At 42.4% G+C, this 27,979-nt stretch overlaps 1 protein-coding gene across 2 annotated transcripts; it reads left to right on the plus strand.

Moving 5' to 3' along the window:
- Window positions 1-653: 653 nt before the first annotated feature.
- On the plus strand, window positions 654-26,138 carry LOC134352657 (heterogeneous nuclear ribonucleoprotein L-like). 2 transcript variants are annotated; one of them, XM_063060000.1, is made up of 13 exons: window positions 654-802; window positions 8,308-8,438; window positions 9,947-10,184; window positions 11,580-11,665; window positions 12,492-12,588; window positions 13,684-13,756; window positions 19,102-19,161; window positions 21,544-21,818; window positions 22,039-22,160; window positions 22,768-22,969; window positions 23,478-23,535; window positions 24,382-24,477; window positions 25,748-26,138. In XM_063060000.1, the coding sequence occupies exons 1-13, from the start codon at window positions 731-733 to the stop codon at window positions 25,804-25,806; spliced, it is 1,569 nt and encodes a 522-aa protein (XP_062916070.1). In that variant the 5' UTR covers window positions 654-730; the 3' UTR covers window positions 25,807-26,138. The 2 variants fall into 2 exon arrangements, with proteins under 2 accessions (XP_062916070.1, XP_062916071.1); XM_063060001.1 differs by having other exon boundaries at window positions 8,311-8,438.
- Window positions 26,139-27,979: the final 1,841 nt, after the last annotated feature.

Raw genomic sequence — 27,979 nt, forward strand, 5'->3', positions numbered from 1 at the left:
CTGGGCTACTGAGTGCAAACACGAGGAAGTCTGCAACACTCATAAAAGTTGCTGGTGAACGCAGCAGGCCAGGCAGCATCTCTAGGAAGAGGTACAGTGGACGTTTCGGGCCGAGACCCTTCGTCAGGACTAACTGAAAGATGAGCTAGTAAACGATCTCTTACTAGCTCTTTACTAGTAAGAGGTCTCGGCCAGAAACGTCGACTGTACCTCTTCCTAGAGATGCTGCCTGGCCTGCTGCGTTCACCAGCAACTTTTATGTGTGTTGCTTGGGCTACTGAGTGTTTTTAATATAGGAAATACAGCAAAAAAAAAACACTTAATGAGACTACCTATGATGTTGCCCCATGAACTGCACTGAAGATTTTGTCCTAATGAGAATTCTGGCCTTAACCAACCCACAAGGACCACGTGGAGTACAAGGCGGTACCTTTGTTAGAGATGTTCAATTTGACAAACATGTTGTTAGCCAATAGACATGCAAGGATTGAAAGGTAACCGCCACCCGGATGTTAGAGAAGGTGGGCTCTCAGGAAGACTGGCCAATCACTGTGAAGGAGAACGGGACACTTTGTTCCCAACCGCCAATCGGAATGACGGTCGTTTCCTATTCACCAATCGGCGTGGGCAGAGGGCGGGAGGCAGCCCGGCGGCGCGCCTATTTATATGCGGGCGCCATGTTGTCGCCTTGTGGCAGATTGTGAGGGAAGCGGCATCGGGCAGCGTCAAGATGGCGACCAGGCAGGCGGTGTACGATGGCCGAGCGGCCAAGCGCCAGAGGACCGAAAATGACGGCAGCCGGGTAAGGGATGGCCGGAGAAGCCGGGCGGGGCAGGATGGGGCAGTCACCATCGGTCACTCTCAGGGCGGAAAATGGCGTCGCGGCCGGCGCGCCGGGTCCGGGACCGGGCGAGGCGGCGGACCAGGCCCCGGCCTGTGAGCGTGAGCGGGAACCGTGGCCGAGCAGGCGGGATCCGATGCTCTTGCCGGGAGCGAGGGAGGGCGGGAAGGGAATTGGAGAGTCCGGGCGGGTTTGGGTTCAGAAACCCGCGGCCTCGCACCCGGCATGGTTTCCCGCCCATGTGCGCCGGGCCCCGCGCTTCCTACGGTCTGGCCTCCGCTCCCCATCGCCGTGTGGGCTGCGGCTGCTACCACACCGGATCCCCAGAGGCAGAGAACGGCCGGTGGAGCCCTCATCCTTATCACTAGTTTGCAAATATAACGGCAGATGGTGGTGGTTTCCTTCATTCCCGATGACGTTTCATAAATTCGATTATTGGATATTAAAGTGCACACGTCGGCATCCTTCGGAGGGGTGACATCCGGCGTGGTATCCAGTAATCCATTTTATATCCATAGGATGTGGCTGCAGCTAATTCCCACCCGCAACTGATGATAGTGGGGAAGGAGCTCCTGTATTGGAGGGCATCCGGCGTGATATTGAATAGTTTTTCCTTAATCTGTAGGATGTGGCTGCATTAATGGTAGTGTTGGGAGTTAGAATCGGGTTTAATATCACCGGCATATGTTGCGAAATGTGTTAACTTTGTACCAGCGCTGCATTGAAATAGACGATAAATAAAAATGGATGAATAAAAACTGAATTACAGTAAGTGCATTTATGCATAGTAAATAGTAAAAAGTAGTGAGGTAATGTTCAATGGTTCAAAGTCCATTCAGAAATCGGGTGGCAGAGGGGAAGAAGCTGTTCCTAAATTGCTGTGTGTGTGCCTTCAGGCGCCTGCCTTCCTTCCTTACGGTAACAATGAAAATGAGCTATGTTATTTGTTATATGGTTATATGTTATGTTATATGGTTAATGGGTGGTGGTGTCTGCTGTGTTGCTGCAGTCTTGGGCAATTCTAAGTAGGAAGAATGAAGGAAAAGCAGTATGCTTTGTGTGACCTTAGGAGGAATTCATGCCACTATCACACTGGCTATTGCTCCCTCGTGACCACCTGGGTTCATTTCTGACCTTAATAGTGGCGTTTGCAGTTTGTTCTCATGTCAGCCTGAGCTTCCACCCTAAAGTTTCATATCCCAAAAGGTAGGGGGATTTGGTAGGTTAGTTGGCCCCTGGGGAAATAATGATCAATTCACTCAGGATGCTGTGGGAACTCAGCAGGCCAGGCAGCATCTTTGGAATTGAATAAACAGTCGACGTTTTGGAACAAGACCCTCCAGCAGGACTGGAAAGAAAGATGAGAAGTCAGTTTAAGAAGGTGGGGGGGGGGAGGAGGAAGTATAAGATGAGAGGTGATAGGTGAAACCTGGGGAGCGGAGGAAGAAGTACAAGGTGGGAGGTGAAACCGGGGAAGAGGAGGAAGTAAAGACCTGGGAAGTCGATTGGGGAAAGGTAGGTGTTGGATGAGGGGGAATCTGAGAGAAGGACAGAAGACCATGGTAGATGGGGAAGAGGGAGGAGCACCAGATGGCAGGTAAGGAGATAAGGTGTGAGAGAGAAATAGGAATGGTGAAGGAGAGGAGAGGGTGGCAATTATCGGAAGCTTGAGAATAACCCTAGTTGTGGTTGAGTGGTAGGAGTATGAAGGTGAGCATGTGAAAATACGATACAGGGAAGTAATTGGGACATGATTCTGTGGATTGCTTCAAACATTTGGCTAGACGCAAGGGGCTGATTGGCTGCCTGCTGTAAGAAAATTTATGGAATTTAACAAAAAAGTGTATTTGCCTTTCTTGGTGGTAGAAGTGTGTTTGGGAAGGTATTGTGGGTTTTGGCTTGGCATGTGTAATACATTTTGTAAAAGCTACAGAAAGATGAGGGGAGAAATATTTAAGGTGTTAGTGTGTCTCCCCCTCATATAATGGATGTTGTTGACCTGCTTGTGCATTGTTGGAGCTGCTCTCCCTGCGTGTGGGATGTCTTCTGTCGTACTTCTGACTTATGCCCTGTAACAGATGTAAAATCTTTGGGAAACATGAGGAAATCTGCAGATGCTGGAATTTCAAGCAACACACTTAAAAGTTGCTGGTGAACGCAGCAGGCCAGGCAGCATCTCTAGGAAGAGGTACAGTCAACGTTTTGGGCCGAGACCCTTCGTCAGGACTTGGGTTCACCAGCAATTTTTATAAAATCTTTGGTATCCAAGTTGGTTTCCTGGTATATAGAATGACATTGCAGCTCGATACCAGATCTGAATTCATGCAAAATATAATGCCGGTAGCATATAATAATCTGTAGTTTACGGTTGTAAAATGAATGAGATTCAGAATGAAATTTCAGTGTTCCTTAACAAAAGCAGTGCTTAAAATGGAAAAGGGGAAGGGGTGCCTTGATTTAGCAGATGAGATGAAAAGGCAGCAGAGGGAGAGGTTCATATTTTAGAATCAAGTACAGTTGTTGCTTTGAACTAACAAAAAGAAGCAAAAATACTAACTGTACTTGTGTACCTGACGTCCTCCTGGTGGTAATCTACATCAGAGTATGAATTCAGAAACCAGGAGTAACATGTATTATGCCCTTCATTGTTATCGGGTCTATACCCTGGGACTCTCTGCCCGAACTACTCTGGGAGTACCTTCACTAGAGAGCAGTTCAAGAACATAGATTAGATTAGATGATTAGATTCAACTTTATTGTCATTGTGCCGAGTACAGATACAAAGCATCTGACCAGAAATGCAAAGAATAATGTTATTTACAAAATAACTGCGAATGAAAAAACTGCTACAGCACACAAATATAGAAGTACTGAGACAGTACAATATGGATGCAATACTGCTTAGCGCTGTGATGGGCTTTTGGGGATAGACAATACATTCAACAATGCCCAGATCCTGAACAGTGGATATATTAAGAATATTAGGAACTTCAATTTTGCTTTTCTGATGGGAAAACCAATTTAGAATAGTGTGGGTATGATGTTTTCTGGATCATTATAGGGAAAGCAGACTGTTTTAATTTAATATTGTGCACTGTGAAAGGATAAACTAATTGTAGATGAGGCGTCTTTAGGCGAAATTATCGTAATGTAGAATTTTATAAAAAGGTAGCAAGCAGTGTATGAAGCAATGACAACATTTGTGTGAACTGTATGGTAAAAAGCTCTAGTCCTGACGAAGGGTCTCGGCCTGAAACGTCGACTGCACCTCTTTCTATAGATGCTGCTTGGCTTGCTGCGTTCACCAGCAACTTTGATGTATGTTGCTTGAATTTCCAGCATCTGCAGAATTCCTGTTGTTTGGTAAAAAGCTCATTGGTTTATTGTAGAATAGTGAACGCTGTGATTATGTTTAAGCGTCGGAAAGAATCGGAATGTTTTGGAGCAGAATTGAATTTAAAATGGGTGAAGAAATGGCAGGTGAAATTCAATCCACAAATCTATTTTTTTGGTAGTATATGATTTACACTATGAATGGTACTTGAGAGCATGCTGAAAATCAGAGCTAACTTGATGTAGACTCAGCAGGACAGGTAGATATGGTGCTTGTAGTGTATTGGGTATTTGCCTTCATTAGCTGGGTATTGTTTGTGGTGCAGCTAAGTTGTCATCTAGACCCACCGCCGAATACCATGGAGCGTAATGTCAGGGTTGGGAGGAGGGGTTCCAATGGTTAGCTTTGGATTGAAGAAAGCTGAGGGATTACTCAGATGCTTGATGTTGAAGGTGAGAAAGGATGTCTGCAGTTTTGACATAGGATAGAAGATTAGAAAGCAACTTTTTTTAGCCAAGGATGCTTGCAATCAGAACTGCTGAGGGAGCAGTAAAGACCAACTTTGGAAATCTTTAGATGAGCTCTTGAAACATCATGGCAGAGTTAGTTTTGGACTGATGACTGAAAAGGCATACACAATATGTTGGAGGAACTCAGCAGGCCTAGGAATATATGGAAAGGTGCGGTTCTGATGAAGGTTCTCAGCGTGAAGTGTTGACTGTTTACTCAGTGCCAGGCTTGCTGAGTTCCTCCAACACTGTGTTGCTTTGGATTTCCAGCATCTGCAGATTTTCTGTGTTTGTATAGCTAGCATATTCACAGTGGCTAAATGAGTTGTTTCCCTAAAACATGGCTGTATAATAATTGCTTTATTTTGAGGTGGTTGCTCTGTCACTTTTCTCTTTCATCTTTGATCCCATTGTTTCGTACTCTTGCCAGGGTATTTTATTTGCCCTGTACACTTGTTCCTCACCTACTCTAACATGCTTCCCAGTAATGGGCACTGGTCAAATATTCCCACTAGGCAAATACACAATACTTAACCACCTTGACCGGTACGTGTACGTGAAGGTACCCACCAGGCATTAGACTCTTTCCCATCCACTGCTACCAACCTTATAGTTCCCACACCCCGCACTTCCCGTTTCTACCTCCTACCCAAGATCCACAAACCTGCCTGTCCTGGCCGACCTATTGTCTCAGCTTGCTCCTGCCCCACCGAACTCGTTTCTGCATACCTCGACACTGTTTTATCACCCCTTGTTCAATCCCTTCCGACCTATGTTCGTGACACTTCTCACGCTCTTAAACTTTTCGATGATTTTAAGTTCCCTGGCCCCCACCGCTTTATTTTCACCATGGATGTCCAGTCCCTATATACTTCCATCCCCCATCAGGAAGGTCTCAAAGCTCTACGCTTCTTTTTGGATTCCAGACCTAATCAGTTCCCCTCTACCACCACTCTGCTCCGTCTAGCAGAATTAGTCCTTACTCTTAATAATTTCTCCTTTTGCTCCTCCCATTTCCTCCAAACTAAAGGTGTAGCTATGGGCACCCGTATGGGTCCTAGCTATGCCTGCCTTTTTGTTGGGTTTGTGGAACAATCTATGTTCCGTGCCTATTCTGGTATCTGTCCCCCACTTTTCCTTCGCTACATCGACGACTGCATTGGCGCTGCTTCCTGCACGCATGCAGAACTCGTTGACTTTATTAACTTTGCCTCCAACTTTCACCCTGCCCTCAAGTTTACCTGGTCCATTTCCGACACCTCCCTCCCCTTTCTAGATCTTTCTGTCTCTGTCTCTGGAGACAGCTTATCCACTGATGTCTACTATAAGCCTACTGACTCTCACAGCTATCTGGACTATTCCTCTTCTCACCCTGTCTCTTGCAAAAATGCCATCCCCTTCTTGCAATTCCTCCGTCTCCGCTGCATCTGCTCTCAGGATGAGGCTTTTCATTCTAGGACGAGGGAGATGTCTTCATTTTTTAAAGAAAGGGGCTTCCTTTCCTCCACTATCAACTCTGCTCTTAAACGCATCTCCCCCATTTCACGTACATCTGCTCTCACTCCATCCTCCCACCACCCCACTAGGAATAGGGTTCCCCTGGTCCTCACCTACCACCCCACCAGCCTCCGGGTCCAACATATTATTCTCCGTAACTTCCGCCACCTCCAACGGGATCCCACCATTAAGCATATCTTTCCCTCCCCCCCCCCTCTCTCTGCATTCCGCAGGGATCGCTCCCTACACAACTCCCTTGTCCATTCGTCCCCCCCATCCCTCCCCACTGATCTCCCTCCTGGCACTTATCCGTGTAAGCGGAACAAGTGCTACACATGCCCTTACACTTCCTCCCTTACCACCATTCAGGGCCCCAAACAGTCCTTCCAGGTGAGGCATCACTTCACCTGTGAGTCGACTGGGGTGATATACTGTGTCCGGTGCTCCCGATGTGGCCTTTTATATATTGGTGAGACCCGACGCAGACTGGGAGACCGCTTTGCTGAACATCTACGCTCTGTCCGCCAGAGAAAGCAGGATCTCCCAGTGGCCACACATTTTAATTCCACATCCCATTCCCATTCTGACATGTCTATCCACGGCCTCCTCTACTGTAAAGATGAAGCCACACTCAGGTTGGAGGAACAACACCTTATATTCCGTATGGGTAGCCTCCAACCTAATGGCATGAACATTGACTTCTCTAACTTCCGCTAGGCCCCACCTCCACACATTCTTTCTCTCACTCTCCTTTTTCTCCCTCTGTCCCTCTGAATATACCTCTTGCCCATCCTCTGGGTCACCCCCCCCCCCGTCTTTCTTCCCGGACCTCCTGTCCCATGATCCTCTCGTATCCCCTTCTGCCTATCACCTGTCCAGCTCTCGGCTCCATCCCTCCCCCTCCTGTCTTCTCCTATCATTTTGCATCTCCCCCTCCCCCTCCAGCTTTCAAATCCCTTACTCACTCTTCTTCAGTTAGTCCTGACGAAGGGTCTCGGCCTGAAACGTCGACTGCGCCTCTTCCTATAGATGCTGCCTGGCCTGCTGCGTTCACCAGCAACTTTGATGTGTGTTGCTAGTATTTGAGGATCTGCTCTTGTGTAAATTAATTCATTCAGCCATTTTCTACTTTCTAAACTATGATAAGATCATCTTACTGTTTAGCAATTCTGAAATAATTTTAATGTTGATGTTGCTCTCAGTTTTTGTTACAAGATTTGCCACATCCTTACATTTTTCTAGTTTAAACCTTTCATTAAATCAGTTGAGGAGGCAATTGATTTGACCCATAATTGAGACTACCACTGCTTTATAGTTTTCTGTGAAAATTTCTAATTAGCATTCAACAATGGTGGTGAAAGCAAGAGGAAGTGAATCAGCTCATTTAAAATGAAGTGAACAGCAAGGGGGAGATGTCTTGCCATACTTTCTTTGAAGGGAAGGGACTTCTGTGTGAGAAAATAATAAAAAAAAATAACAGGTGCAGTGGAATAAAATGGGTTCAAAGAGGCCACCAACAGCAGCTTGTAGTTTGTGTTGAAGAAGGTGCATCCATTAGGTCATTGAGACAGTCATTGGATAAAGCACCGTATGGTATCTTGACATGAATTGTGAGATGTACATTTGCAAACACGAGGAAATCTGTAGATGTTGGAATTTCAAGCAACACACATCAAAGTCGCTGGTGAACGCAGCAGGCCAGGCAGAATCTCTAGGAAGAGGTACAGTCGACGTTTCAGGCTGAGACCCTTCGTCAGGACTGACTGAAGGAAGAGTCCCATCTTCCTGCGATGGTGTTATATGCTTTGTATTGAGCTAGTGCTACATAATTTTTAAAAAGAATTTTGAATGCTGCTGCTGTTTGCTTTGTTTACAGTGTAGGGCTTGAATTGTATTTTTTGTTAACTTGCAAGTATATTCCTAACCCTAAAAAGACACAACTGGCCGATAGCTAAAGGAGGATGATGGTTTTTTAGAAACATGGGTGAATGGAATTGGTTATTTCATTTAATTGTGGATAGATTCTAAATGAGAAATGCTGTGGATGAATTTCCTTTTCCCTTGGCAAGTGGGGGAGTGAAGTAATCAGCACAGTCTGCCATGCTAATGTCATTTCTCTTCTGAAGCAGCAAGACGGCAGCTATCTTGAGGATCCTCATAAGCCAAGTCCATCCCCTGTAGTACATGTCAGAGGGCTGTCTGATGGAGTGATGGAGGCAGACCTTGTAGAAGCACTGCAGGAGTTTGGTGCCATCAGGTAAGTGTAATTACAGAACAGATAGAAGCTTGTCTCCTGCAAGTATTAAGTTTATAATTTGCCTATATGTTTTTGGGCTCATGTAAACTTAGTGTGAATTACAAAGCTTATATTCTGTTTGTGACTTGAATCTAAAGGCCCCCGTTAGAATTGTGCTAGCCGAATCATAACCTAGTTTCTCAGGTTCTGAGCTTACTCGAGTTTATAATTAAAGCTGACATTGTCTTACTGTTATGGATCAAACTAATTGTCCCAAGGCAGAGCCAGATGTGCCCAGCTTTACTTGTCAGGTGGCATTGATCAAAGAAACATAGTCGAGCACGTTTCTGTGAAAGTTGGAAGGAAAATGCTTAAATTTGGTAATGTCACGTCCTAATGCCCTGGGAAAGCATTTGCAAATGAAAGCAATTTTAACTGTTGGGTTCATAAAATATGGCAAATCCTAACTGAAGAGATGCTGTATTTAAGAGCAAAGGGTTAAATGTCAGATTAATTTTTAGAAATCGAGTAGTTACTCATTTTAGAAGTTATTTTGCTTTCTAGGTGCAAGGTTTATTGCAGTTTGAGAAGCTGTGGCCAATATTTGAAGTACTGGATCTCATTTTTGTGGATTTTTTGTCCATTTGATTGTTGCAAGATGTGGGACAAATTTTGAGCAGACATTAGCTCAGTTGTGATTCTTTCTGTTGATCTATCAAGGAAGGGGCAGGTTAGAAATTGAAATTGAAAGCTAACTTAATTTTCTTACTGGACTGCAACACTAATCCCACCTAAAGAAAAAGGTTAATTTAAGAAATCTTACTTTCAGATTGCTATTCTTGGTTAATTGTCAGTGTACTTTTTAAAATGTTATTGTTTTACACCAACCTTGACTAATTGCTATGTCTTGGACCCTTGCATGACAAATTTCAACAATATGAAATCAAATTAATGCTCATTTGTACACTGTACATTAGACCTTTGGGGCTGTTACGTGGTTGTGCGTCACATAAATTACAATGACGCTTTTAACTGCTCACTATTCTAAGTACTTGTCAGCTAGTATTCTCCTTGAATTCCAGGTATTCAGATTTGGCAAGCAGTCCCATAATTGACCGTTGAGTTATGCAAACTGTGGTTTTTTGTTTCTTGCAACGTGCCCAGATCTGTATTGATGTATATGTCACGAACCCTGTGTTTTTGATATTTTGAATGTTTGTAGTGTGAATGTGTAACCTGACAAGAAGTGCACACCTTGAGCATTTTTGTTTTTTTGCGAAGCTTTTTGAATTTGCATGTTATTTTAATTGCAGAAATGTTCTATGCTGTGTTCTTTCATTATAAACAGTCTCTCTCCTCAGACACTTGCCACTTTTGTCCACTTTCTGAGAGCCTGACAGCTGACTGTTGCTAGCCTTCAAATGCAAAAAATTATTTCTGGAGGATGCAAAACAAGCTGGGAATCCCAGTCTTGGTTATGTTCACACGTTATATAAAAAACTGATGCCAGTGTTTCTTTGGGGTTGCAGCTATGTGGTGATGATGCCAAAGAAGAGACAAGCATTAGTGGAATTTGAAGAACTGAATGGTGCATGTGCCTGTGTGAACTTTGCAGTTGAAAGTCAGATCTACGTGGGAGCACAGCCTGCTTTTGTTAACTACTCTACAAGTCAGAAAATTTCCAGGCCTGGTGACTCTGATGATTCCAGAAATGTCAACAACATACTGCTCTTCACAGTGATGAACCCCATCTATCCAATTACAACGGTGGGTTGCTATTTTTGTTTGCAGTATTGTATGATGTGGTTACCCTGCTGCTTCACAGCTCCAGTGACCTCATTCGAGTCCTGGCTTCCAGTGCTGCCTGGGTGAAGTTTGCTCATTTCTCTGGTGGCTGTAGTTTCCCCCGGGTGTTCTGGTTTTCTCCTACCTTCCAAAGATGCTGGGGCTGGTTGGTTATTTGGCTGCTGTAAAACACCTGTAGCAGCAACACAAACCAATGCTGCTGGAGCCCTTGCACGGGTATTTACCCTGTATGACATTCCCTCTGTTCAATCAAGTAATAATGTTCAGAAAGAGTCGAAGAAATGTATTTGATCCTTTGTTAGCAACCAGCAAAAACATACAATCCTGAAGCGGAAAAGTAGAGATATTATACATAGGTAAGGGAAATTAAGTAGGGTTAAACTATTTCAAATGTAATTAAGCGGTCAACAAAAGATATGACACCTGATGATCCCCAGCTCTAACCTGCTGTGACACTGAGCTTTATTAAGATATAATTGTAAACTCTCATCCAATTCCTGACTCAGCAGGAGCATCCTTCCATGCTCCAGTGTCCTGAGCATTCAGGATTATTGGCTTTACTGAGCTTTGGTGCAGCTGAAGGAGCTACTGCCTTATGCCAATGCTTGGGTTCATTTAAGTGCTGTTCACATGGAGTATGCATGATCATCCTGTGATTCCATGGGTTTTCTTCAGATGCTGCACTTTGTCCAAGTTCCAAAGATGTAGGTTAGTTCATCATAGTCATGTGCATGTTGAATGATGTGGGTGATCATGGTCCCGTGACCATGATTGTTCTTAGCGAATTTTTCTTCAGAAGTAGTTTGCCATTGCCTTCATCTGGACAGTGTCTTTACAAGGCAGGTGATCATTATCACCCGTTATCAGTACTCTTCAGAGATTGCCTGGTGTCACTGGTTGCATAACCAGGACTTGCAGTACACACCAGCTACTCATATGACTGCTGCTTCCATGGCTTCACGTGACCCTGATCGGGGGTGGGGGGGGGGCTAAGCTGGTGTTGCCCCTTGCCCAGAGGTGACCTGCAGACTAGAGGAGGGAAGGAGCCCCTTGCACCTCCTTTGGAAGAGAAGTATCTCCTCCCCACCACCTGCTAGTAGGTTAATTAGCCAGTGTAAATTATACCTAGTGTATGGCTGAGTGTTAAATTGTTGGGGATGTCAATGCAGATACGAGGAGAACAAGATGGGCTTTGGGTAATGTGAAGTAGTGCTTTATGGTCAATGCAGACTCGGGGTCAAAGGGCAGCTTCTGATCTGTGGCAGTTGGAAGTGGGATGGTGCCTCATTGTGTTATTGTATCTCTAAGTTTTGAATAATCGCTAGCTGTTTATAACAAACAATTTTTATTTTGCAGGATGTGCTATACACCATTTGCAATCCATGTGGACCCGTGCAAAGAATTGTAATATTCAGAAAGAATGGAGTACAGGCAATGGTGGAATATCCTTTGCATTGCTCATGTTGAGCTGGGGGAATATGTGAACCAAGTTTACACTTTGACATTCTGCTCTTAAATTTCTAATGGAGACAATGGCACACCCATCTCTTGTATATTAATTGATGTACCTTTGGGATCTGCATTTGTAGAATGCAGTTTATGTGCATCAGTGAATTCCATTATTTTAGATTTGACACAAGTTACCGCTTGAGCAGCTGACTCAGGAGCGGGATAGAACTGAGTCAGTTCAGTTATGAGTGACTGAAGGATAAGTGCGAGAGTTCTAGATTTATCTTGATCTTTTTCACTGCCCCCAGCCTTCATTTTCCATTTATTTCTTCCCTGGTGACGATATCCAAATGACATCTGATTGCATATGTAGGTTGATGTTCTGTTTATCCTTCACGCTGATTGTTTAGCATTTTTCAGAAGGGCCAAACACTTCTAAGAGCTCACCTCACTTGTGCTGGAGTAACTTTTGATGTTTGAAAAGGTGCTTCAAACTCCCTGATTTTTATTCCTTTTGCCTTTAGCTAAACTTAAACCAGCTAATTAAAATTCCTCAGATGTCATGCTAACCTCCTTGCTCTTGGTTCCTTAATCTAATGTATATCAGTGCTGTTGCAGACTTGACCTCTGCCTATCTCCACCACTGCTTCAACCCTAGTACTGACTGAATTGGTCCCCCATATGTAACCTTCAATATAATCTCCTTAGTCTAGTAGCTAAGGGGTTGTCTTGAGGTTGTTTTAGTGGTTATCTATCAGGCTGATTGACAGGCAATTGATGTGCCTTCTCAGTAATATTATTTATCTTAACTTTGGACACATTTGACTCTGTGCAGAGTGCTCAGAGAGCAAAAGCGTCGCTCAATGGGGCAGACATCTATTCTGGATGTTGTACTTTGAAGATTGAGTATGCAAAAGTAAGTTACTTGTTAAATTGACATAGTGGCTAATATACTAATGAATGACAGAACTGATCTGTGTAGAAGTGAGATGTCAGGCTGAATATCAGTTATGCTACTTCCAAAGTCATCAGTGGATATCTGTGTCTCCATTTCCAACTGATCTTGAGGTTATCAAAGGATTCATTTATTATTGAAGTATAAAACTGAGGTTCTTCTCCAGATAGCCAGGAAATCAAGGAGGGGAAAAAATGTCAACACAATCATAAACTCCCAAACACTCTTTCCCCCACCTGTACAAAAAGCAACCAGCTCCCAAATGCCCCTCTCCCCCAGGAAAAAAAAACAAAACACAACGCGAGCATCAGCCCTCAAAGCCCCTCCTCCCCACACAAAAGTAAATGAGAAGGAACAAGCAAAAAACATTGAATGTGAAAAAGATATAGGACTTGGGGAAAAAACTCCATAGTCAACACCATATCCACAATGCAGAAAACCCTGGTAACATTCTCCAGGCGCAGTAACAGGCCTCATATTCTCCCCTATCTGGCAGCAGAGTAATCCCACCAGCAATTGGAAGGCAGGCAGCTGATGCTCACCTTCCACGTACGCCTCGATGTTTCAATCTCCATCACTTTAGAAGGCGAACAATGGAAGCCTTAATTGGCAAAATGGAGTTGGACCATTGGCTCACGCCCTCTGCAGCCCCCTCACCTTGAAGCTCGCTGCTCCCTGATTCCTCTTGGAGATGGCAAAGTTCTGGATCACCCAAGCTATCTCCAAACTGCAAATCACAGGTGCCAACAGTTCGAGAAGCACATTCAAGGCAGAAAACAGAAGTGAAATAAATAGTTTTGTGGTCTAGCCAGAAGATGTCGACTGTGGGAGCATTGTATGCAGTTGCCATCTTGACCATTGGGATGATGTCAGTGTACTGTGAATATGAAGCTCCATTGGAGTTTGGTATCTGTCACTCAGGACCGTGTGCAGGGCGGCTCTAAATTGGCACACAGCTTGGTTTGTATTGAATACAGATGTTCAGTATTTTGGCTTGAATGTGGTTGTTGACTGGAAGGTATATTCATTGAACTAATCATTTTAATTCCACTCTAGCCTACTCGTTTGAACGTCTTCAAAAATGATCAGGATACTTGGGACTATACAAATCCTAATTTGGGAGGACAAGGTAATAAAAATTTGGTGTATATATATGTATATGCATATGTCCCGTTTAAAATTACATTCAGTTCTTGAATTTGAATTTTTATCACTTGTTTTCCAAATTACATTCCATTTAACCCAACACCATGTTTTACAGTTAAACTTTGGTGCTGTCAATTATTGGAATTCGGAAAAGCTTCCAGCAACATTGGAATACTGCACCCTGTAGGCTTCTAATAACTGGCCAATCTGTTTTATGGTGGTGGGTTCTTGGTGAATAGCTTTCATTTCCAATCATGGGGTGGATTTGGAAGCTCTCATTAGCTTAACAGGCAAGCACCTAGGAAGGACTTGAGCGTATTTATAACTTTAAGTTTCCTGACTGCTGGCAAGCTTTGAAATGATTCTTGCCATGTAATAAAACTACCCTAATGATATTTCTGATTTAGATTTGAGCTACAGGTTTCGCTCGTGAATCACAAGCACTGGGACTGAAGGCTTTTCCTTACTGTTTGTTTAGTAAAATGGGGTTCTTGCTTTGAAATTATAAACATGGCTCTTGTTTTGAAGTCTTTAAAAGACTGGGGAACAGATCTATTTCCGGAGCTTACCTTTTAATCTGTAAACCTTGAGTATTTTAGTTTCTCCATTTTGTTTTCTGCTTGTGTAATAAATTTAAATTTGATGATGTCGAGCTTATTCACAACATGTTTTTATCCCCAGCAGCTACCAGTGTCGAGATTCACAGAATGGTGTATTTGTACCAGCTAACTTGCTTTTTATATCATCATAGCATATTGGCCTCACCAATGCACAACAGTTGGGTCTAGGTTTAATTAGCAAGAGATACTCGAACTTCCCCTCAACATTTTTAGTAGGGCTGTGGGATTTCTTGCATATAGATTTGAACAGTTGTATTTTGATTGTTTCTGAAGCTTGGCTGCAGATTACAGAATGTACAATAATAATTTACAGTATAATTTGTAATTTGTATAGGCTTTTATGATGGAGATATTTTTACTTTTAATTCCATGTAAAGTGATCACAGATTAGGGAGATTTATTTGTCTTGGCTGAAGTTCTTAGTAGTCCCTACACTCCAAGACATTGAATGGTTGTGGGGCTATTGGGCTTGATCATTTGCAGCGTTGATTTCTAAATTTGGATCTTAGTGCTTTGCATATGAAGCTACAAGTTTGTTTCCTTCCCCCACCAACCCAAGCTTGTATAAACTAATAGATTGGAGAATGGATTAAAGGTTTACAACTTTGAGTTTGTCCCTGTCAGTTTTAACTATTGAAACAATCCACACATTTTCCAAGGATACTATTGTGTATTAATAAATGAAATTGAAACTTGAATGTTGTCCATTAACTCTCAGTACAATGGCTGATTCCAGGTTTGCATCTTTAAATTGTGAATGATTCTCTATTGCAGTAATAAGTGGATTGAAAGTTGTACTTTCTGATGCTTTGTGCACTATACAATGTATTTAATACAATAGGAAATGCAGTGAAAACAGTGGCTGGGGGAGGCAGTGAGGGCTAAATCCAGTCCACTTTGACTCATGTTGGATACAGATGGCAATTTTGAAAGGTCAAAGAATACTGATTTTTGCATTCTAGGAATGGAAACCTATTTGAACTGTTGCTAAGCAGTGAGATTTAAAGCTCATTCATTTTCACTGAATAAGTAGGTAACAGCCCTGAAAGTCTGAATTTGTTTGCAAATAATTTTTTTTTAATAGAAATGTACCAATGCGACCCCAATGTTTGTGTGAATTAGCTACTTTTAATGTTTTCATCTTTGCAAATACAGAGATTTCTAATACCTGCTTGGTGGTTGTCCATGTCTAAAGATGTCAGGAAACCTGTGCAAGAGTTTTAAAGTGGCAGTTCTACTCTCTACCTCAGAAGTCCAGGTCCAGTAGTACAAACGAGCATCAAACTGGGGTCTGTCTTGGTTGCAGTGACATATTCTGTGCCTTGTCATGCCCCTTTGCTCTCCACAGAGCATTTCTGTCCATTGGTTCTCACTGTAAATCTCATCAGCCCAGTCCGCTAGAGCTGACTGCATGCGAAGACAGGCATCTCTTTCTCACCGGGGTATGAGGCCGCCAGCTATCCTCACCTGCTTTAGTTCGCCTGTTAAAGTAGTGTGCTGGGGTGTGGCTGCTGTCGCATGCAAACAGCTACAGGTGAGAGCAGAGTGTCTGGTGTGGGCCAAAGGTGAGTGTGCTACTTCAGAATATGACAGGAGCAGAATTGGGCCATTCGGCCCATTGAGGATGGACAAGACAACCCCCTTCACTAGTGCTGCTGTCCCTCGGTCACCCTATCCATCTGATCACTAATGAAATCGTAAGCTAATATATGAAGTACAAATTAGTAGCAAAACTCTCGGCCAAACAATTCATGAATAAATTTTCCAATCTTTTCAAAAGGTATTGTACTCAATGCAAATTAACATCTGAATGCTGCAATTCTTTGTCTTGTTTTAAAAGGGTGACTTGATCACGTGGAGTTATTTTGCAGGTGTGAAGCAATTAATAGGCTGGTGTTGCAGAGCTCTGAATATCTAATTAAGCATATACTGGGAGTTGTGCACCTATTTACATTTTCCCCTTCATGGTCTGGGTAATGACTTCAGTCACACAAATGTGTCCAGGGATTTCCAAAATGGGTGACCTGGGTTTTAAAAAAATTACCAGTTAGTGCTTCAAATTAAAGTGGTGGAATGCAGTATAAATATTTACTGTGCTTGCTGGGCGAGGGCCATGTGCAATGTGTTTTCTTTCATTCCACTGACTGCATTTTGTGTCCAAGCACAATGTTGCTGAAAGTTTTCCACTAGGTTTGACTTTCCTGATGATAGGCAGGTCTTTCCTACTGAATGTTCAGGGATTGTGTTTAGTTATCCTATTGTCTGCATTGACTGTCTTTGGACTGTGCCTATTAAAATATCTTTTGTATTTTGACATTAGCACCACACATTAACAAAAAAAAACAACCATGCTGTTTGCAGGAAATTTTGTACTATGTTGGTATTGTTCATTTCTAAAGTGTAGGCATCGTAGGCTTCTTATGCACGGATTTCACACAGTTTGTGTTTAAAAGAAGATCTTCAAGATTAAAGTTTATTTGTCATGTGTGCATGGAAATATGCTGTGAAATACATCATTTGCGTTAACAACAAATACATCCCAGGTTGTGTTGGCAACTGTCCACAAGTGTCACCACACATTCCAGCACTGTCCTGACTATTTTTGGCTGCTTTGTAAAGGCCGCCACTTGCTTTTAAATATTCAAATTAATAAATTATTTGGGGATGCTCCTCTACCGAGGAAAGGAGCAGTCCTTGAATTCGAGATTTGACCTTTTTCTGTGTGAAGTTAAAATGAATACACAGCTGGATATGGAGTTACGCAGCTTCTATAGGTTCAAAATATTAATCCCAGGAAGACAGTGATACTTTGCAGACTTTAAAACAAGGCTGCTAATTTTCTCTTGCAAGTAAACATACACTCTCATGTTAAGAGCTAGTTGGCCTCTTTATCTGAGCCCACGCATTACTACAACAGTAGTAATGTGCTGGGGTTTTGTCACAGGTGATCCACAACCTGTGCCATGATGAAATTCATCACGGCATTAAACTGAAGCGGAAAGTCAAACCTCAGATCTTGGCAGCCCAAATGATGACTGTAAATTATGATTAGCATGTGTTTAACCAGCTTTGTATAATTTCATTGAATTCCACCATTTAATGCATAATGGAATTCGATTTGGGTATATTGAAGACTACCTGAATCTAATTATGGTGTAACAAACACATCTAAAGCAGCAGTAATATTATATGCCTTTAAAAATGGAATGCGTGTATGTAACCCACTATTCGGAAACAAATATGCATAGCTTAAAATTAACAGCATTTTAAGTTTGCTAATAACTCAACTTAAATCTCATATTGGATGGTTTTGTTTAACTGTGGGTACTTGTATGATTACAAAATCTGCAAATGTATATTTTTGTTAAATGCTGAACTGTGATGCTGATAGTCTGTTAATTTTAAACTCTGCTTTTGCATTATATAATCAAACCATTTGCTGGGTAAGGGCACACAGTGCAACAGTAATAGGCAAACCTTTCTGGAGAAGCAAGCAGAATTCTTACTGAACAAGAACAAAATCCTGGTCCAATACATCGAGTGTCATACATTGATCCAAGATTACCTTGCAGCCACAGCGATACGACATGCCATGACTTACATACTGTGAGGCAAATCACCATTTTCCTAGACTTCTGAAGTGAAGGTAATGGAGGCAAACAACATGAACATATTCGCCAGAGACGTAACTGTTTCATTTTCAAGATTTCTTCAAAAAAGGTCAAAAACACTGCCTCATGTGAACTGATACAGAATTGTCTCAGGGGTTTCCCCTCACTTTGCTTAGAGGAGTTTCGTCATAAGACAAGCGCATTCATACAACGCTCTCGAAGTACATGCTGAATTCCTTCCACCAGTCAAACCAACCTGTCGAAACACCAGTTTTCTACATTCCTACATTCCAAAGAACATTCAGATATCTGCCATAAACAGACGATACTCGGCAACATGCAGCTTCAACAGGAGGGATAAGAGACACATTGTGGGAGGCACATCAGCACAGCCATTTTGCTGCATAAATGATACATTACCAGTGGTACATTACTTCATTTTGGACACCTATGTGGGAGATGTACACAGATCCTTCCCAAGTAAGCCTTGCTACCACAAAGCCCAAGAACAACACATCCAACACTACTTTCAGGAGAGCGACATGGAGGAACACTGGGTTTTCATATTCACCACTTTTACTGAACCATTTGACATCTGTGAAGAATCTTTTACCAGAACTGTGAACGTTTAAGAAATTGTTGCTAGATGCAATTGTTAGAAGCTAGTACTGTCTTTGTAAAAAATGTCTATTCATTGCTGTAAAACGTGTAATGCAGGGTTGAAGCATATGTTTGGGGCGCCATCTTTCAAAACTGCAATAAGTTGCTGTTGAAGCATTGGGTGGTAAGGAAAAAATGCAGAAATTTTGTGCACATGGACGTTGTTCTCTAACTCTGGCTGTAAGTAGACCTTTTTATGCTTGAACCTTTGTGGCATTAGAACTATTAGACTACAACGTTGAATAAATTCAAAGCCCAAGTCTTTAATATGTATCTCTACTGTGGAAAAAAAACATTGTAATTCTCTTAATGTACTCTGCTGATTGCTTCCCCCTTGATGTTTTGTTTTTCTTTGCTAATGCAATTTTCTTGAGTGGCATTGGCAATATGGAATTCATTTTAACTTTTGTTTTCCTGCACCCATTTACTTTTTCTAGGAGAACCCAACAAGCGTCAGCGACAACCAGCATTGCTTGGAGATCATCCTTCTGAGTACGGTGAGCATATAGAACTGGTGGGGTTCTGGTAGCTGGCTCAAGGCCTTGCTTAAATGTATTTTGAATTTATTTTATTTCCCCCACACATCAAAAAACCATTTTACACTAACCCTAGAGTCCCTCATTTGCTTTGGCCTTTCTTTGCATCTTTGATAATTCGTCTAGCTAACTGGAATCCAGCATAACCATAAGATGTGGGAGCAGAATTAGGTTATTCAGCCGATCAAGTCTGCTTTGCCATTCCATCATGACTGATCTTGGATCCCAGTCAGCCCCATACACCTGCCTTTGATGCCCTGGCTGATCAGGATATCACCATATCCTTTGATGCCCTGGCTGATCAGGAAACCGTATCAACTTCGCCTGAAATATACCCATGGTTTTGGCTTCTACTGCAGTGTGTGGCACTAATGCGAGCATCCCACAGATTCTCTAAGCTGACTAAAAAAAAAATTCCTCGTCTGTGCTAAAAGGTGGCCCCTCAATTTTGAGGCTGTGATGTAGTTGTGTATACCCCCTCACCATTGGAAGCATCCTTTCCACATCCACCCCTCTAGTCCTTTCGTAGGTTTCAATGAGGTCCCCCCCCCCCCGTCCTGCATTCTTCTAGATTCCAATGAGTACAGTCCCAAAGCTGCCAAATGCTCCTTGTATGTTAACCCCTTCATTCCTGCAATCATCCTCGTGCACTTGCTCTGGACTATCCAATGACAGCACGTCCTTTCTGAGATGTGGGGCCCAGAACCGTTGACAGTACCCCCAAGTGCGGACTGACTAGTGTCTTATAAAGGCTCAGCATTATCTCCTTGCTTTTATATTCTATTCCACTTTAAATAAATGCCAACATTGCATTTGCCTTTTCTACCATAGACTCAACCTGTAAATTAACTTTCTGGGAGTCTTGCATGAGGCCTCCCAAGTCCCTCTGCACCCCTGATTTTTGAACTTTCTCCCCATTTAGATAATAGTCTGCACTATTGTTCCTTTTACCAAATTGCATCATACATTTCCCAACACTGTATTTCATCTGCCACTTTTTGTCCAAGTCCTGCAATCACATTGCTTCCTCAGCACTGCCTACCCTTTCACCTGTCTTCGTATCCACAACTTTGCCATAGTCATCAATTCCATTATCCAAGTCATCGACAAACAATGTGAAAAGCAGCAGTCTCAATACTGACCCCTGAGGAACATCACTGGTCACCGACAGCCAACCAGAAAAGGCCCCTTTTATGCCCACTCGCTGCCTCTTGCCTGTTAGCCATTCCTCGATCCATGCCAGTATCTTTGCTGTATCACCATAGGATTTCACCTTGTTGATTGGCCTCATGTGTGGCACCTTATCAAGTGCCTTCTGAAAATCCAAGTAAGTGACTTTGTCCACTCTGCTTGTTACTTCCTTGAAAAATTCCAACAGACTTGCCAGGCAAGATTTCTCTCAACAGGAACCATGCTGACTTCGACTTATTTTATCATTAGTCTCCAAGTACCTGAAACCTTTTGCTTAGTAATGACTCCAGCACTTTCCCAACCACTGAGGTTAGGCTAACTAGCCTGTAATTGCCTTCCTTAAAGAGTAGGAGTGACATTTGCAATCTTCGGTCCTTTGTGACTATGCTAGAGTCAAGTGATTCTTGAAAGATCATGATAAATGCATCTGTTATCTCTTCAGCAACTTCTCTCAGGATTCTAGGATGTTGTCCATCTGGTCCAAGTGACCTCATCTACCTTAAGACCTTTTGAGTTTGCCTAGCACTTTTTCCTTGTAACATTGGCTGTTACACATTCCTGCTCCATGACACTCACGGACTGTGGGCACATAGATAGTGTCTTTCACAGTGAAGACTGATTAAGTTCATCTGCCATTTCTTTGTCCCCCATTACTATCTCACCAGCATCATTTTCCACTGGTCCAATATCTACTTCCCTTTTGCTCTATATAACTGGAAAAACTTATAGTATTGTGCTTTTTATTGTTGGCTAGTTTGCCCTCATATTTCGTCTTTTCCCTTGTAGCTTTTTTAGTTGGCCTTTGTTGGATTTTAAAAGCTTCCCAATCATCCAACTTCCCACTCACTTTTGCTACCTGCTTTTATGCGATCCTAACTTCCCTTGTTAGACATGGTTGCCGACTTTTGCATAGTGGCACAATGTGTGCAGTTGCTGGGAGTGGAAGGGGATTAAGTCATTCTGCCCTGACTTTGAAAGGCAGAGATGGGTGACTTACACTTGGGAGATATCTCTCCTCAACAGCCTTTACTGCAGTTTTAGGGAGAAGTATTGACACTGAAGGGATCCATTGTGATGTGATCTTGATGGTTTTTGTAGTGTGTTAATTCCTTAATAGAACAGACTGTAAACTTGCTTTGATTTCCTCCTAAGGAGCCCCACAAGGAGGCTATAGTCACTATCCGGATGACGACTATGGCCCACCGGCCCATTATGAACGCCGTAGGATGGGAGGTCCACCCCCTCCTCATCGAGGCCCGCCCAATCAACGTTACGGACCTCAGTATGGTCCTCCTCCGCCACCTCCACCACCAGAGTATGGTCCTCAAGCAGAAAGTCCAGTGCTGATGGTTTATGGGTTGGACCCTTCCAGAATGAATTGTGACAGAGTGTTCAACATTTTCTGCTTGTATGGAAATGTGGAGAAGGTGTGTATTCTGAGAGATGGGGAACATAAATGTCTCCTTGTATTTCAAATTTACGAGTAGGTTTTTGGATGTGTGATAAATGTTATCTCATTGGAATAAGTGATAATGCCTTGTTCATCTTGTGTCTCAGCAATGCAGCTTTATCTCAGTATAATTATTTTGATTAGAGCTCTTGGTTCTCTGCTTTCAAAATATTTCAGTTGTGTGTGGTGTTTTCCAGGTGAAATTTATGAAGAGTAAGCCAGGAGCTGCCATGGTCGAGATGGGTGATGGGTTTGCAGTGGATCGTGCCATCAGCCATTTGAATAATACTTACATGTTTGACCAGAAATTAAATGTGTGGTACGTTTGTTAGGAAATTGGGGAAAGTTGATTCTTTTTACCAGGACTTGAAAGGAGAAGCTGGGGTTCAATTGGTTGTTTTGCTGCTACCTGTTAAGGCTATAATCAGTGCTTGGTTAAACATCTGCCATTATCCAGTAGATTAGGGTGGGGTCCTTTCAGATTGGTGCACTGTTTTTGGTTAATGCATGGAAGGGATAGCTGTCAGATCAGTATGACTGTATCTTGGGCAGAATCAGATATGTTCCTATTTGAGAGGTGCTTGAGATAATCAGATATGAGGACCTGGACACTATAAACTCGGTTGATTTGAAGCATGGAAATTAAATCCTTTTGGGGCTGCTGGTTTTAAAAATAAAATGTCACCTTTGGGTTATCTGACAACAGTCTAAATATCCTTGTTTTGTGAGGACTATAAGACTTGCACAGGTTGTAGTAGGTATTTGTATTAATGTTATACTGAGCTCAAATAGGCAGGAAGATTCATTACAGTTCTCAAATACTGTAGTAAATACCTGCTGCAGTCTATGCTACAGTCATAGTTAGCAATTATTTTTGGTATGTAGCATTTGGTACACGCATTTAGAAATTGTGTGTTTGTGTTCAGTGTATCCAAACAACAGGCTATAATGGCTGGTCAATCATACGAACTTGAAGATGGCTCTTGCAGTTTCAAAGATTTCTCTGGCTCGAGGAACAATCGCTTCACCACTCCAGAGCAGGCTAGCAAGAACAGAATCCAGCATCCAAGCAATGTGTTGCATTACTTCAACGCCCCTCCCGAGGTGACAGAAGATGCTTTCTGTGAGGTACTGTTAATCTTTTCATACCATACTGCATAGTTAACCTTGGTTACCAGCTTGCCCTGTGACATTTTATAATCATTGTTTGGAGAACATGGTGCTGTGAATGCTATTTTCGGTTTGTTCTCTGAATTAGATATTGGACATTTATGATCTTGCTTGGAGACTACACAGGAACTAAACTGGAGATTGTTTTAACAATTCTTGGCATACAGCTGAATTATTGACAATTCATTGGGCTTGGCAAAGATGAAATTATGACTAGTATTCCTTAACGTTGCTTATAGAGAGAGCAACGTTGTGCAGTACAGAAGTACTTCCCCAGCCCCTGAATCAATTCAAATAATAGCTCAGGAGTTCCCAATCTGTGGGCTATCAGCCCCCTTAATGGTATTGTTCCATGGTGTAAAAAGAAGTTGGGAACCCCGGCTTAAAAATTAAATTATGTTTCGCTTGGAAGGTGGGGATGTGATTTCAGAGAATTAAAAATAGCTTCAATTGTTACTCGTTTCAGGTGTGTGATGAGCTGGGTTTGAAGAGACCATCTGCTTTCAAGTTGTTTTCTGGAAAGAGTAAGTACTTGACATTTGTCAGTGTGAAGCAGGGCTTTGCATTCTGCTGTGAAGTGCAGAGGTGATAGTTGGAAAGCACATCCTAAGTGAAGCCTCTGGGCTTCTGCCTGTGATATTCATTTACTTCCTGTGCATTTTAGATTCTCAGTTCTATAGTTTTCTTCAATCAAAGGTCCATCAAGTGACCAGCGTCCAGATGAGAAATGTCGGTTGTTAATTTCCCTTCACAGGTGCTGCCCTGTGTGTTGAATCAATGATGTTTGTGTGTGATTTTTCATATGCCTGGCTGCTCTGCTGACTGCAGTGATATTTAGACTTTGAAAGCTGGTGGCTTCAGTTTTTTTTTCCTTGATGGTTTAGGATTGCATGATTGTTCTGCAGTGCCATCTGTCATCCAGTTCAGAAGTGTGGACTAACGGGTCAATTATCAAGCTTTCTATCAAAAGCCAATTGAAACAATTGTTGGTCTCAAATTATACCATTGTCTGGGCTGACAAGTCTGCCAGTCACCATTGCAAATATTCCAGGATCTGGGAGGGTGTCTGTAATTAGCTACATAAATTTTTGCCTTAAGCACTGCTTTCTCAATTGATTGTAAAGAATTTGCCGTGTTTGTCAACAGGGTATTATTGGAATTGACTTAGTGAACTTGCTGTAGGTTGCAGGCAATCTAGCCTGCCCTTAGTTTCCATTCTAGTTTGATGTGATCATCCATCAATGCAGACAACTCCTGGCCACTGCTGTGGTTATTTCAGCTCTTAGCCATCCAGGCTTTGAATAACTTAATATGTCGCTTGGTCACATTGTTTCAGTGCTCTGTGGTTTGAATCAGTTTTATTATTGTAGGTGAGAGAAGTTCTTCTGGTCTGATTGAGTGGGACACAAAGAATGATGCCATGGAATCGTTGGCTCTGCTGAATCACTATCAAATGAAAAACCCAAGTATGTGTCTCTGGTTAAAATCTTGTTGGTTGTTCATCACACAGTGCTAGTCTCTATTAACTTTGTGTTCAAGGCCCTTAAATCACTGAATGTTTTGGTCTACACGGCCTTGCTCACTGTCTGATATGTTTTGGTAATATGAGCATTACAGGCACTTGTTAATTGTATATGTAAATCTATGCAACCATTCGGGCAGCAGCTTGCTACATGCTTCAATGTGCAAAACCTTGAAACAATTTATCACAGACTCTTAACTTCTGGATTAACATTGCTCCGATTGTGATACGACAGAATTCAAGTTTCATTCCAAAATACATCACTATTAGCCAGTTATCAAAATGTGATGTCTAGCCCAGGGAGTTCTGAAGGTCCCAGAGTATTGTTATTCAAGCTCTTGTATTCAGTCTTTAAAAAATTCCGTAGATAATTGGTTAGGTTAATTGGTCATTGTAAATTGCCCTGTGATTAGGCTAAAGTTTCTGGATGGTGCAGCTCCCTGGGTAGAAAGGGCCGTAGTCTAAATAGAATGAAATTAAAAATACATTTAAAATCTTTTTGAAAGACTGAAAATTAACTGGAAACTAATAAACAATGGTCTGGTAGATCTTCTGAACTCCTTATAATTCAGCAGTATCGTGATAGTGGATAAATTGGATTTTTGGTAGTGAAGGGGTTAGTAATTGTGCAGTGCTTGATTAATCTGACTCCAGCTGGATGTTCACTCATCTGAAGCTAAGTGTTTCTTAGATATACACTCTGGCCACTTTATTAGGTACACCTTGTTAATGCACATCTAATCGACAAATCATGTGGCAGCAGCTAATACATAAAAGCATGCAGACATGGTCAAGAGGTTCAGTTCAGACTGAACATCGGACTGGGGAAGGAATGTGATCCAAGTGACTTTGACAGTGGAATGGTTGTCGGTGCCAAATGGGGTGGCCTTTAGCGTTTACGTAGGATGCTGTGAAAAACAAAGCGTTCAGTGAGAAGCAGCTCTGGGTGAAAACGCCTTGTTACTGAGGTCAGAGAATGGCCAGACTGGTTCAAGCTGACAGGACAGCAACTGTAACTCAGATAACCACACAGTGGTGTGCAGAAGAGCATCTCTGAACGTGCAGTGTGTTGGGCCTTGGGCTCAACTCCTTTTACCTCATAAAGTGGCCACTGAGTGTATGTAGGCCTTTCAAGCCATAGTCAGGCTGAGCGTGTCTTTGATTTGCTATGCTTGTGTTAATGAGACTAACGCCTCTTTCTCTTCACTCCCCAGGTGGTCCTTACCCTTACACCCTGAAACTCTGTTTCTCTACAGTACAACACGCAGCATAGAGATCTGAAGAGGTGGACTGCTCTCCACTATTGTGACTTGTATTTTAGTCTTTTCATTCTGTTAAGGTGCAGTGACCTTTTCATTCAGAAAGAAGTAATGAGCCACAGTTTGTGATGAGTATTACAGTTCATTTTTATTTTCTAGTTAATTGGTTTAATTTGTTTTAGAAGTAAATTGTATTGTAGAAGTCAAATACCCTTCATTTTTATTAGCTGTGATTGGATGATTAAGAATCGACATGTATTAGGAATTTGTTGTGTCCTGGGCACCAACAGAAATGTCCAGCAATAATAAAGAATTGTATAAAAATAAAGATATGGAATAAAATGTGCATCAATACATAAATTTCAGCATGTATTTAAGAGGAACACGAAGAGTAACTTCGCTAAGATGGTGGTGAGTGTGGCCAGCTCGATTTCAATGTGTAGCTAGGTACTTGGACGGCAGGACAATGGAGGTAGGCTGTTTAAAAGGGCACGGCACATAATCAGCTTGTTAAACTAGGCCCTATTCAGCAGGATTCAAGAAATCTCTTATTCCAATGTACGTACACTCACTCACACTCACAGGACTCGGTGACTACAGTCCAGTTTCAGTCGACTTGACTATAATCCAGTTGCACTCACATCAGTCACAATGAAGACTTGAAAGGCTGGTCAGGTCATCCCTCAAATCCGTAGCTGAAAATTTTCTGGCTCTGCAGTTGATGCAGTTACTGGTGTGGACCTTGCCCATACATATGTCAGGATCCTCTTCGATTTCAGTTCAGCCTTCAGTACCATCATCCCTGAGCTTCTGCAAGAGAAGTTCTCTAAATTCAATGTGCCAGGTATTCTATCTGCAGGTGGAATCACATACTCCTCTCTTGACAGGAGGCAGTGTGTGAGAAACCAGGCAAGCACATCTCCACATCCTGTTCACTCAGCACTGGTGTACCACAGGGATGTGTTCTCTCACTTTTCCTATTTTCTCTATACTATACACCAATGAGTGGTTCCAGTGATCCAACATTTAAACTGATAAAGGATCTACTGTTTTCCCAGCACATATGATGAATAACCTTTCAGACTTCAAGCAGGTACAGTTATCGATTATAACTTGAAGTAGATGGCAGTGTTTGTCATTGAAACATTGGTTATAATTGATGTTTGTACCTGGCTCAAAGCCTGAGAAGAGTTCATTAGTTAAACTGATAGTGGTGAAGTCTGTGAACTGAGGACTCGCCATCAGAAGTGATTGATGGAAGTATCCCCGGAAGTAAACCATTGTTGTGGTGCAGTCAGGACAACCTGGACTGAGTGCGCTCAAACTTGTGGACCAGGAGAAATGTCACCTCTCCACCTACTCGTTAACTCAACAATTAGCACTGTTTTAACAGCCAGGGTCCTGGGCATTGTTATTTTGCAGAACCTCACAGCATATCTGTACCTTTATTTTCCAGCTACAATTGAAGGGATTTCTGAATGCTGGACTAAGTACTGCCCTGTAATGTTCACATTTAGAGATAGAGCATTGAGCCCCTGACAAACCCTGAGCCTAATCATGGGACAATTTATAATGAGCAATTCACCTAATTAGTATGTCTTTGGGCTGTGAGAGGAAACCAGGGGACCCAGGGAAAATCCTCTTATTCCACAGGGAGGATATACACACTCCTTAGAGGATGCCAGGATTAAACTCTGAGCTTGGACACCCTGACCTGTAATGGTGTTGCACTAACCATGACGATAGTGGCGCCCAATTGGTTATACCAGTTTTGGTTATAAGCGGACTCCTTTTCAGTGGTTCCTTGTTATTCAAAGTTCAAAGTAACGTTTATTGTCTAAGTCTGTATGCCATATACAACCCCGAAATTCGTCTCTTCCCCTGCCCCCATGGACAACCATGAAACAAGGACAACCACAGAACCAACCCTTTCAAGTGGACGATGTGGTTAACTGGATTAGCAAATTTGCAAATAACACCAAGATTGGGAGTGTAGTGGACTGTGAGGAAGACTATCAAGGCTTTTAGAGGGATCTGCATCAGTTAGTAAAATGGCAGATGGAATTTAATGCAAGGTTTTGCACTTTGGTAGGACCAACCAGGGGGTCATTCTTACATGGTGAGCAGTAGGGGGCACTGAGGAGTGTGGAAGAACAAAGGGATCTGGGAATACAGGTCCATAATTCA

The sequence above is a fragment of the Mobula hypostoma genome, chromosome 10 (assembly GCF_963921235.1).
Source record: "Mobula hypostoma chromosome 10, sMobHyp1.1, whole genome shotgun sequence".
In the NCBI taxonomy this organism is placed as follows: domain Eukaryota; kingdom Metazoa; phylum Chordata; class Chondrichthyes; order Myliobatiformes; family Myliobatidae; genus Mobula; species Mobula hypostoma.